The sequence below is a fragment of the Lynx rufus genome, unplaced genomic scaffold, assembly GCF_022079265.1.
Source record: "Lynx rufus isolate CCGP_SWC_20201006 ecotype Redwood Valley unplaced genomic scaffold, mLynRuf1.p SCAF_2, whole genome shotgun sequence".
In the NCBI taxonomy this organism is placed as follows: Eukaryota; Metazoa; Chordata; class Mammalia; order Carnivora; family Felidae; genus Lynx; species Lynx rufus.
The window spans coordinates 210,878,869-210,891,083 of record NW_025814834.1 but is presented as its reverse complement, the minus strand read 5'-3'; the positions used below and the strand labels follow the sequence as shown (position 1 = coordinate 210,891,083).

The following is a 12,215-nucleotide window of genomic DNA, read 5'->3' as shown; positions in this document are numbered from 1 at the left end:
CTGCCTCTGTGGCCTGAGCAGAGGAGAGGGGGGCTCAGGGATGGGCAGGGGGAGTCAGAGCAGCCCCTGGGGACCCCACAGAGTGAGTGACTCCGCGGGGCAAGGAGATTGCTCTGAGCAGTGGAAGGAGCCAAGCAGGAGCTGTGTCCACAGCAGGGGAAGGGAGTTCTGAGGCTTGGGGTCCTGCCTTGATCAACATGGTACTGGACACAGGGCACAGTTAGGAACCCCGGTCCCCACCCCGCATCCTCGGTGGCACCCCCTTAGTGATGAGGGCACAGCAGACCTATGTCCCCTCCTGGTAACTTCACACACACACACGCACACATGCACACACATGCAAACAGGAAAACGCTTTTCCTTTTTATCTGGGAAGTAGGGGCATTGGAAGGGCCAAGTGGCAGGGTAAAGCCACTGGAGCAGCTTACCAAGGGTCTGTCTGTCTGTCTGTCTGCTCAGGGACCCGATGGAAGAGCTGGTAGGGCTGCGTGAGGGCTCCTCGGGGAGCCCTGTGACTCTTCAGGAGCTATGGGGCCCGTGTCCCCGCATCCGCAGAGGCATTCGAGGTGAGAGCTAGGTCCCTTCCTCTCCCTGTCGAAGACCCCTCAGGACATCACCCCTACCTACCCAGACCCCACCTCCCCCACCCACCTTGAAGTCCAAGAGCTGCCCTGCCTTGATGTGCCCACAATCGCTGGGCGGCCGGGAGGGAAGGGATCTGTCTGCCTGTCCCTTTGCCTATGGGTCAGACGTGCTAGATGTCTGTTGTCTGCCTTTGGGGAGAGCAGGTCCCAAGGCCTGATGGCTATAGTGGGGGCTTTGCTCCGGGCCCAGTGGGTGCTGCCTGGTCTGACACCGGTGCGGCCTGTAGGATGGCCCCACGGGTCTGGAGACATGGAGGGGTCCTGCTAGCCCCTTGTGTTCTGTAAGCTGTGGGTCCTGCGGAGACACTGGGAAAGCTGTGGCTCTCAGCACACACTCCCCACCCCCTGCTGCCCCATCATTCTTCCATGAGTATCCAGTGTGGGTGGGGGGTGGGGTGGGGAGGGTGCCAGGCCTCCGTACCCCGCCAGGGCCCGCCGTGCGGCCACCTTCACTTGTCCAAGTTCCTGCTCTGCCCCTCGTGTGCAGACCCCCTTCTGGGCCACCCTGGGCTTGACCACATGGCCCCAGCCCCACACTGCCCCTGCCCTCCCTGCCCTGAGCCTGAGCAGGCCTCCAGGGAAGGGGCCGTGCTCGCCCCACCCCTGTCCCGGGCTATGACCCAGTGCCCCTGCCCCAGGGGGCCTGGAGTGGCTGAAGCAGAAGCTGTTCCGCGTCGGGGAGGACTGGTACTTCCTGATGACCCTCGGGGTGCTCATGGCCCTGATCAGCTACGCCATGAACTTCGCTATCGGGCGCGTGGTCAGAGGTAACCCCTCCCTGGCACGCACTCCTGCTCTGGACACGGGCTTCCACGCACGCTCTCGGGATGCCACATGGGCCGCCAGGTGCATCGCGGGTGGAGGAAGGCTCCGGGTAGGGAGGAGGCCTGGGTCTGTGCAGGCGCTGCTCTTGATTTGCTGTGCAACCCTGGGCAGGCTCCTGCCTCTCTATGGGCCTCAGTCTCCTCATCTGCACGATGAGCAAGAGAGGCCCGGATGTGCCCAAGCTCGTCCTCCGAGCTTCTGCCCACCTGTTCTTGCTGCCCCTGTTTCTTCTCCTCCCTCCCTCCTTGCTCTTGGCTCAGTAACTCCGGGCGAGGGCACTTGCTCAGGCTACCAGACGCAGACCTTTCTTTTCCCACGCCTCAGCAGGCTCTCTGCACCCTGAGATCTCCCAGGAACCGGGGTAAGGGGGCAGGAAGGTTCTAACACCCCTCTGGCGGACTTGCTCAGGGGCTCTCCTGAGCACCTGCTATGCACATGCCCCGGCCATCATCTGAGAGCTTTCTCACAATGACCTTGGGAGGGAAGTCCCACTGCTAGCCCATCTGACAGATGGGGAAGCAGAGGCTCACAGAGGTTAAGTCACTTGCCCAAGGTCACTCAGCTAGGGAGCGGTGACACTGGAATATAGACCCAGGGTCCTATGTCTCCCTCCATTTGGGGATCTGCTGCTCCCTGGGTGGCCCCGGGCCTCCCCTCTTTGAGCCTCCACTTCCTGGTCGGGGGACACCTGAAGGCTGTGATGGCTCCCTGACTCCCGGGTGTCCCCAGCACACAAGTGGCTCTACCGGGAGATTGGGGACAGCCACCTGCTCCGGTATCTCTCCTGGACTGTGTACCCTGTGGCCCTGGTCTCCTTCTCCTCTGGCTTCAGCCAGAGCATCACACCCTTCTCCGGAGGTGAGCCATTTGCCTGTGTGCTTTGTACCGCGGAGCCTCGCGCCAAAGCCTTTTCCTGTCCCTCGCGGCTTCTGATGGGGGGAGGCAGGAAGCAGTGACCCCATTTCACAGCCAGGGAGGCCAGGCTCAGGGGAGTCGTGTCACTGCCCCAGAGTCACACAGCGAGAAGGCCAGATCTGGACTCTTGGCTCACTGCTGGCTCTGCTTCCTTTCCTAGGGCTCTTCTGGGTGGTGACGGGGAGCCCTGGTGGCGGGTTCCCCAGGGAGGAGGGGCACGCCAGGCCAGCGCTGGGGAGCTCCAGGGGCACATCCGCGGGTGGCCTGAGCTTCTGTCCTGGGTTCCCCCCACCTTGCCAGAGCTGTCCGCCAGGCTCAGCCGGAACGACACGGGCAGCTCACGTCCCCCTCTCTGACCCTCACCTCTGCAAATGAATTTGCAAATCCCAACTCAGGGTTTTGGAGGACCCGACAGGTTCACAGCGTGGAACATTTTGCACAGGGTGAAGTGTTAAGAGTCTAATCTGGAGACTGTGCCTCCTCTTGCCCCCCTGTCCATCCCCTGCCAAGGTTCTGGAATCCCAGAGCTGAAGACTATTCTGTCAGGCGTGGTGTTGGAGGACTACCTGGATATTAAGAACTTCGGGGCCAAGGTCGTGGGCCTTACCTGCACCCTGGCCACTGGCAGCACCCTTTTCCTGGGCAAAGTGGTATGGGCAGAGCATTCCTATCCCGCCCCGCCCCCTCTGCCTTTCCCCCCAGGGCCCCACAGAAGCCGGGTCAGCGGGGCCTCAGGCCGATGCCTGCCTTCAGGGGCTCAGTCTTGGGGAGGAGACGGGCTGGGTCCCAGGCGTGTGACAAAAGAACCAGGGAAACGAAGAAGGGTGTGGACGGGTATCCATGCGGGCCTGGATGAGGCTCTCTCTGCGCCCCCCCTTCCCCCAACCCTGGGCCCCGAGGGGGAGGGGCTAGGGCTCTGACACGCCCCCCCACCAGAGGCAAGCCCCGCCCCTGTGCCCCCCCCCCCCCGCAGGGCCCCTTCGTGCACCTGTCTGTGATGATCGCTGCCTACCTGGGCCGTGTGCACACCAAGGCCATTGGGGAGCCTGAGGTAAGGGAGTCAGGGAGGGCCATCCTTGGAGGGACGAGAAGGAGGGGAGGGTGGGGGCTGACTCTGAGCCCCGGACTCCCCCCCCATCCCCTCTCGCACAGAACAAGAGCAAGCAGAACGAGATGCTGGTGGCAGCGGCCGCGGTGGGTGTGGCCACAGTGTTTGCAGCGCCCTTCAGCGGTGAGACCCTCCCTCGCACCCCTCCCTGCACCCCGGGGCCCCCCCCACACCGCTCCTGTCCCCTACCGCTGTGGACTGATCCCTTCACTCCTGTGTCCAGCTGAGGGACCTGCAGGAGGGATGGGGGCCAGCTGAGATCTTGGTTCTTACAGCAGACTTTTGAGGGCACGGCCACCCCTGGGTGGGGTGGACGTGTTTATTGAGACACTTCAGGGTTACGCCAGGCAGACCCGGGTTTGAAATCCAGCTTCCCTGCGTGACCCTGGGCTGGTGGGGTCAGCCCTCTGAGACTCACCTCCTGGTCTATAAAATGGGGACCAGAATGGCCCCACCCCCTAGGGCTATTGGAGGGATTGAGGTGGCCCAGGAAGGCACACACAGGCGTCTGCCCTGGGCTCCTGCCTGCCCTCCCTCACTTCAGGTCAGGACCGAAGAGAGAGAGGGCAGGCCTGAAGGAGAGAGGAGAGCAGGACGGGAGGCGTCAGGGTGCTGGGATGGGTGGGGGTGGGGCTCTAAGCTCAGCATCACCTTCAGGCGTCCTGTTCAGCATCGAGGTCATGTCTTCCCACTTCTCTGTCTGGGATTACTGGAGGGGCTTCTTCGCTGCCACCTGCGGGGCCTTCATGTTCCGCCTCCTGGCAGTCTTCAACAGCGAGCAGGGTGAGTCCCCATCAAACCACCTGACCCCAGGCCCGGCTCCCTCCTCGTCCCTTCCCCCCCCTCCCCTCTTTCCCTCTTTTCTCCCTCTCCCCTCTCCTTCCCGACCTGTACTGGGCATGAAGGATGGGGGCCCTGAGAGTACAAGATGGCCCAGTGAGCAAAGAGACAAAGGCTGGTTGTTGGGGCCTTGAATGCCAGGAAAGGGTACTTCGTGGGGGCAGGACTTGGCACGACCCCCACACCTGTTTGTTGAGGCTGGGACTGGGGTTTGGCTGGGGTAGGAGCGTGGTCCCTGATCATTCCCCTCCTTCCCCAGAGACCATCACCTCCCTCTACAAGACCAATTTCAGGGTGGATGTCCCCTTCGACCTGCCAGAGATCTTCTTTTTTGTGGCCCTGGGGTGAGTGAGCGCCCCCCACTGGGGGCCTCCCCCCCCCCAGGCCTGAACTGCCACCCTGTTTCCGGGCTGGGGCTCCAGAACTCCCCTCCCCTCCCCAGGGCCATCTGCGGCATCCTGAGCTGCGTTTACCTCTTCTGTCAGCGAACATTCCTTGGTTTTGTCAAGACCAACCGGGTCACCTCCAAACTGCTGGCCACCAGGTAGGCTCTGGGCAGGGACTGGGGACCTCTCAGAGGGAGCAACCCCCTGGCCCCTACTCTCAGCCTCCTGATTTGTTTTATAGAGAGCCCTGCCCTCTGTACTGTCGTCCTCCTACAGAGCCCCCCAAACCTTCCTAGCCCACACGCCACTTATGGAGCCCGGGTTCTCTCCTAACAGCCCCTTTCCGGGTCCCCTCAGCCACCCCTCCACCACCCCCAGCTTGCTGGGCTACCAACCCCTCACTCTGTCACTGAGTTGGCACCCCCCACGGAAGGCCCACTTTCCCATGGAGCCGGAAGGGCTAACTGAGCCCCTCTCCTCCCCAAACCTTGCCCGCCCCCTGGCATTGGCATCTCAGAGTCGGCCTCCTCTGCCCCAGGCCCGCCACGCGTGGCCCCCGTGGCCTGATGGGAGCTCCGCCTGGGCTGGGTGGGCTGAGTCCCACTGGGTTCCTCCCCTGGAGTGGATCCGGCCCCCAGGGTGGTGGTGGGGCCCGCTCTTGTCCTTTTCCCCTTCCGGGGGGGGTGAGGGAAGAGGGGGGCCAGCACTGGAGCTTACCCGCCCCCTCCACCCCCACCCCACAGCAAGCCTCTATATTCCGCCCTGGCCACCTTGGTTCTTGCTTCCATCACCTACCCCCCTGGCGTGGGCCGCTTCATCGCTTCTCGGGTAAGGGGTGCAGGGCTGGGAACCCCCCCGCCATCCGTCACCCACTTTGTGCCCGTCATCTCGCGTAATCCCCACCACACCCGTAAGGGGAAGCCTGTGGGTCATCCTCGAGTTCCAGACGAGGACACCGCAGCTCTGGGACGTCAGAGCCCTTCCCGAGGCGGGACAGGGCAGAGGAAGACTCGGGGCAGGGGCAGGGCAGGGGGGTGGCGGGAAGGGGCCCCCCAGCCCCCTCACCGACCTGTCCCCCGCACCAGCTGTCCATGAAGCAGCATCTGGAGTCACTGTTCGACAACAACTCGTGGGCGCTGATGACCCGGAACTCATCCCCGCCCTGGCCTGAGGAGCTCGACCCCCAGAACCTGTGGTTCGAGTGGTACCACCCACGGTTCACCATCTTTGGGACCCTCGCCTTCTTCCTGGTTATGAAGGTGGGTGCCAGGGGGCCCCCAGGGGAGCGCACAGAGTGGAGACCGGCCTGGGAGGGGGATGCTTGTCCGTGGCCTGGGCCTCTTCCGCCCGGCCCGCCTGATCTGACTCCCGCCAGCTGTGCAACCCTGGCCAAGTTGCTTCAGTTCTCTGAGCCTCGGTTGCCTCGTCTCTCAAAACGGTTGCCGTGTCGGCCTCGGAGGGAAGGTTGAGAAGGAAGAGAGGAAAGCCCTCGGCACGGTGCCAGGCACACAGTAGGCACTTTGTCAGGACGGGTTTCCTGCCCTCGGTCAGCGCCTTCCTGGTCAACAGCAGACTCCGGCGATGGGGGCGCGTGCCCGCGCGACCCCCTTCCCCCCGGGACACTCCCCTGTCCCCCCATCTATTCCCTCTTCTCGCCCACTCCTGTCCCGTTGCCCCTAACCTCTGCCCTGCTGGGTTCCCGCCGCCCACAGTTCTGGATGCTGATTCTGGCCACCACAATCCCCATGCCTGCCGGCTACTTCATGCCCATATTCATCCTCGGTGAGTCTGGGGTTCTGAGGGTCTGAGAGGTTCAGGGTTCCTGGGGCAGGGCTGTGGCTCTTGGCCCCTCCCCTCCCTCCTCCGAGGGTACTGAGGTTGGTCCCCGGGAACGGAGGGCTGTGGGAGCCGGGTCAGCCTGGCTCCCCCTCCCCCTGCTGTCTGTGGCCAGGAGCTGCCATCGGGCGCCTCATCGGGGAGGCCCTCGCTGTCGCCTTCCCTGAGGGCATCGTGGCCGGAGGGGTCACCAACCCCATTATGCCTGGAGGGTACGCCCTGGCAGGTGAGTGCGCTGAGTCCCCCCTGGGCGGGGAGACATGACGGAGCTGGGCTGGACCTGGGGGGTCAGCCGGTGGTCCTGCGGGGCATGGGGCGGTCACTGCGCCTCCCCGTGAGCCCCCTCCCTGAGCCCCCGTGACTCTCTCTGGCTCCCGTCTTGTCCCTGGTGCCCCACACTCTCCCTTACCACGCTCCCCCTCACCGAGCCCAGCCACCGGGGCACCTCCAGCGTGTGGCCTCTGGACAGCTGCCGTCTAGCACGTGGCCTTAGCCCCGGGTGGCTCTGCGCTCTGCACGAGGCCAGCCCCTGGCCTGAGCCGCCCCGCCCTGGGTCTGCCCCCTGCAGGGGCTGCGGCCTTCTCAGGGGCTGTGACCCACACCATCTCCACGGCGCTGCTGGCCTTCGAGCTGACCGGCCAGATAGTGCACGCGTTGCCGGTGTTGATGGCCGTGCTGGCAGCGAACGCCATCGCCCAGAGCTTCCAGCCTTCCTTCTATGACGGCACCATCATTGTCAAGAAGCTGCCGTACCTCCCGTGGATCCGAGGTCGGAAAATCAGGTGAGAGGTGCCCACTTTGGGCTGGTTGATGGGGTGATGGGTCTGGGTGGGCTGGGGTGAGGCCCCACCTCCAAAAAAGAAGACACAAAACCCTCACTGTGGCTGACCTTGGACCTGGGTGGTATGGAGGAGGCCAACACACAGCCACCCCGTCCGCGCTCTCTCCAGCTCCCTGCATGACCTTGGGCAAGTCCTTGGCCTCCTGGGCCTCTGCGTCTCATTAGCCGTCAGTCTGTCCTCATGACGGTAGGACAGAGATTGCCGATTTGCTGGAAACTGGCGCTCAGAGAGATGCCTTGTCTTGCTCGCGTCCCACAGAGAATCGACGCCAGATCTGGGAGGTCCCCTCCTCTGTCCCACTCCTGCTCTGCTGTCCTGACTGGGACACAGGGGGCTGGAATCAGGCTTTGAGGTCCTCACGTGGCAGCCTCTGTTCCCAGAGAAGCAGGACTGAGAGTCTCTGAGACCCAAGGCCCAGCTCCCAACATGTGCAAGCTGCCACCTTGCTCCGGACCTCAGTTTCTCCATCTGTAAAACGGGGGTGGCTACTCCAGTGATTTTCAAACTTGAAAGCCTTTCTTTCATTTTGCCATAAAACTTCCCTTCAAATGAAGTTTTTCAGGGAAGGCTTCCGAGTAAAACAAACCAAAGCGGAGACAGTCTGGGCGGGGAGACAGGGGTTTGAGAGCTAGGAATCCAGAGTCAGGCCATAGGTGAGCCGGTCCCCAGGTTCCTCCCCACCCTAGTTGCTCCTCCTAGGAATGTCTCAGCGCCTGCCCACAGCCAAGAACCAGGTACCCCTGCCCCGTCCTGGGGTCTGGATATCCTGCCACTCCAGGACCTGAAGGGAGCGCCCTTCCGCCTTCAGCTCTCACCGTGTGACTGTGGAGCACTTCATGAACGCTACCATCACCACGGTGGCCAAGGACACACCGCTGGAGGAAGTGGTCAAGGTCGTGACCTCCACGGACATGGCCAAGTACCTCCTGGTGGAAAGCACAGGTGCCCGGCAGGAAGGGGGGAGCGCGGGTGGGGAGGGGACATTCCCTCGACCTTTCTCTTCAGCCTTGGGGGCTCAGGCCCAGGAAAGGGAAAGCAGGGCATGGGACCTGTCAGGCACCTGAATCTGAATCTTCTCTCTACAACTGTGTGACCTCAGGTGGGTCACTTCACCTCTTTGAGCCTCGGTTTCCTCTCTGGTAAAATGGAGATAGCAACCGCCCTACTTGGGGTGGTTGACATGTTTAAATGAGAGACGAGAGGGGGCTTGTATGGCACTCACTCTGTGGATACCTTTAGGAATTTTAGAAACCAGTCCTCGTGTGCTTGGGAGTGGGGATAAATAGATAGGAACACTACCAGGGTCTTCCCTTCAAGCATTCCCTGGCTTAGTCACCTCTCTTGAAACCCCGTTGCCATGAGAAAGATCCCTTTGGAGAAAAATGGATGGGCACCTTTGTTAAAAGACACACGAGCTGAATCTTGGGGAAGGATCTAGCTAGAGCATCATTTCCCACTGGGACAAGTACAGTAAGAGTGGGAAAGACATGCCAGGGGAGGCAGCTATGTCCACTCGGGCCACCGCCAGCCCATATGTGCAAACAAGGCAAGGTACACACTTGGCAAGCATAGCACAGCAGGATTTTGACGCCCACTCATCCTTTCAGCAGGTGCCTCGTTCAGGGAGCAACCTGCACAACTGTATGGGTCACCCCCATACCCACCCCAAGAGACCATAAAGTCATTTATGAGCAACAGAAGCCTGGGCAAACCCCTTAAGCTCTAAGAATTGCAGTTTCCCTACCTGGAAAATAGGGACCAATGCAATATGGAGTTGTCGGAGGTTCTCACCCCAAATGCCAGGCCCTCTCCCCACTCAAACTGGGATACCTTTAACATTATCCCACAGAATACACCAAATATCCCGTTTGAAAATACTTGCATATGTCTGACTCCCCTAAGAGGCTTCACCTCCTGGAACAAAGACAGAACTGGCCTCCGAGACAAAGTCCACTTCTACCCTTAGAGCCACAGGAAGCAAAGAGCCCCCAACCAGCACAGGCGCAGGTTGTGGGACCCTGGTGCTCACCTAAGACACAGCTTTAATTGTTATTGTTGTCGTTGCTGTTGTTTAAAGGGAGAGTATTTACCTACCTAGTTGTAAAGGTTTTTTTTGTTTTTTTTTTTTTCTAGTTGTAAAGTTTTTTGTTTTTTGTTTTTCTGGTGGTAAAGTTTTTTTGTTTTTGTTTTTGTTTTTTCTAGCTGTAAAGTTTTAATTTTGCTTGACAAGAAGGAAGACTACCAGGACTGCCCCCTCAAACCTGTGCCCGCTCCAGTCATGGCCTGGAGTGAGGCTTGCCAAGCCCTCAGCACACGGTGCATTTCCTGTGGGAAATGAGGGGCAAAGCCCGGCCGTGATGCACAGATATCTTCACGCTAGTTCTCCCAAACCCGCTCTTGCCTTGAGGCCCCGCCACAGGGGCGGTCAGGGGGGGCAGGCAACCTCCCGGCCCCCTGGCAGCCTCACCCAGCTGCCCTCAACCACCAGGCCTCCACATCAAAAGCTGAGTGACCTTGGGCAAGACGATCAACCTCTCTGTGCCTCTGAGCCTCAGCTTCCTCTTCTGTAAAATGAGTGGTAATAGTTCCTGACCCATAGGCTGCTGTAGGTTCCTGAGAGACACGAGAACACCCAGCACAGTTCTTGGCACATAGTCGGTGCCCAGCAAATGTAAGTTTCTCCTTCCTGATGTGGCTCTCTCCCTCTCCACTTGTGCAGAGTCCCAGATACTGGTGGGCACCATGGAAAGGACCCACCTGGTGCAGGCACTCCAGGCTGAGCCACCTTCCTGGGCTCCAGGACACCAGGTGAGTACAGGACGGGGAGTGGTCCGCAGGGTCGTGAGGGGAGGGGGCCTCTGGGAAAGGTGGTTCTAGGGGGCCGGCCTGGAGGAAGGGGTGGCTGGCCCAGGCCCCCCATGATTTTTCCACCATCCCCAGCAGTGTCTCCAGGACATCTTGGCTGGGGGCTGTCCCGTGGAGCCAGTGACCCTGCAGCTGTCTCCGGAGACCTCCCTGCACCAGGTAGTGGGAGACAGTGGGGAGGGTTGGGGCATGCGGGCATGTGGGCATGCGGGCAGACAAGGACTGTGGGGTAGAGGGAAAGAGCCCAAGAGGGGAACTTGGGTTCCAGCTTTCTTGGCACGCGCTGTCTCCTTCTCTTGGGTCTGCTTCCTCATCTGCGGAATGGACACAGCAGTCCTTGTCCTCTCCAGCCTTTATTCCTAGGATTCTTGGGATGACGCAAAGACTAAGGGAAGAGGGAGAGCTTGGGGGAACAGAAGGCTCTGGGTGGAGAGAGACAGTAGTTAAAAATGTGTCTTTGCATAAAGGTACACATGGGTCTCGGTTTCAGCTCTACCGTATTCTCCTCGTGCGATCTTGGGCACATTACTTAATCACTCTGAATGCTGATCCCCTCCCACCCTGCAAAACAGAGCCTGGCACATGGGGTTGGGGACCTGGGGGAGGCCTCAGCTCTTCTGTGCTGCTGGGTGATCCTGGATCCCTTTAAATAAACCCGACCTTTCCCTTGGTCCCTTACGCGGACTCTGGAGACCTCTGGTGGTCATGGTGGACATTGCAGGCCCGGGTCCTGCCTCCCACCCACCACTATGCACGCGGCCGCCCTACCCTTCCCAGGCTCAGAGACAGGCAGGTGGGCACCACTGGGACGGAGCCCTGGCCAGGGCTCCACCTCAGCTCACAGCCCCCAGGCCAGGGCGAGATTGAAGCTAGAGGGGTGGGCTGAGCACATGTCCTCCAATGTTTCTTAACAACCCCTCCTCCAGGCACACAACCTCTTCGAGCTGCTGAACCTTCAGTCCCTCCCTGTGACGTCCCGGGGCAGAGCTGTAGGCTCCGTGTCGTGGGTGGAGGTACGAGGGTCCCAGGGGCGGAGCAAGGCAGAGGAGCCATGCTCTAGCAGGCTGGGGAGGCAAGGGGGGCACCAGTATCCTCCCATCTAAATTTAGAGGGGTCTCACGGGATTCTGATGAGCCCCACTTCTTGGCCCAGAGTGGCTGGCCGCTGTTTTGTGGCCAGTGGCCAGTCTTGCCATTCTCTGGACCTCAATGGTTCCATCTGTGAAGTGGCGGGGGGCGGGGGGCACTGGCTTCAACGTTCACCCCAGAATCAACCCCGAGCAGAGTCAGGTAATACTGGAACCCCCACTCTTAGCCTCTTCTACATCCTCCCTCCCCCCAACCCCTCTTTCTCTGTTCTAGTTGAAGAAAGCAATTTCCAGCCTGACAAACCCACCAGCCCCAAAGTGAGCCAGCCTGGCAAGACGAAACAGGGCGCCTCAGCTGCCCTGGTGAAGGAGGTTGGGCAGGGACCCTGCCTCTCTTCCCCCATCACGGCACACCTCCCGCCCAGCTCAACTGCTCAGTGTAGCGGGCAGCTCCGACCTAGCACCAAAGAGGGCCCCACGGTCACCATGGTCCATCCTGGGTGACGCAAGCACTATGTGCCTTAAGGGACAAGTTCCACCCTGGACAGAGCAGAAATGGAGACCGCAGAAAACCAGCGGACAGTGGGTGCTCATCGAAAAGTCACCAAATTTACAATGAAGACAGGGGTGTATGCGGTCACCAAGGGCAGGTACAGAGGCCCTCTGGGGGTTGCAGGACTCCCAACCAGAGGCTCCTGAGAAAAATAAAGCCGATTCCCAGAGCTGCAGACCCCCTCACCTCAGCTCCAAGGGCGTTGACGTACCTGTGCGGGCCCTGAGCGAGCTCTTGGGGGGCCCCCTGGTGGCCACCTGTGGGCATCGCAGGCCTGAGTTCCTGGCCTCCCACTGCTCCTAAATAAGCAGGAG

The 12,215-nt window shown here is 60.9% G+C and overlaps 1 protein-coding gene across 3 annotated transcripts; it reads left to right on the top strand.

Moving 5' to 3' along the window:
- Positions 1-466: 466 nt before the first annotated feature.
- On the top strand, positions 467-11,670 carry CLCNKA (chloride voltage-gated channel Ka). Of its 3 annotated transcripts, none has more exons than XM_047084779.1 (19): positions 467-566; positions 1,283-1,411; positions 2,199-2,327; positions 2,895-3,034; positions 3,358-3,435; positions 3,537-3,615; positions 4,150-4,275; positions 4,592-4,676; positions 4,775-4,876; positions 5,462-5,546; positions 5,804-5,977; positions 6,431-6,500; positions 6,670-6,780; positions 7,123-7,336; positions 8,205-8,338; positions 10,116-10,204; positions 10,340-10,420; positions 11,188-11,274; positions 11,623-11,670. In XM_047084779.1, exons 1-19 carry the CDS (start codon positions 467-469, stop codon positions 11,668-11,670), a joined length of 2,061 nt encoding a protein of 686 aa, XP_046940735.1. The 3 variants fall into 3 exon arrangements, with proteins under 3 accessions (XP_046940735.1, XP_046940734.1, XP_046940736.1); XM_047084778.1 differs by having other exon boundaries at positions 10,337-10,420; XM_047084780.1 differs by lacking the exon at positions 2,199-2,327 and having other exon boundaries at positions 10,337-10,420.
- Positions 11,671-12,215: the final 545 nt, after the last annotated feature.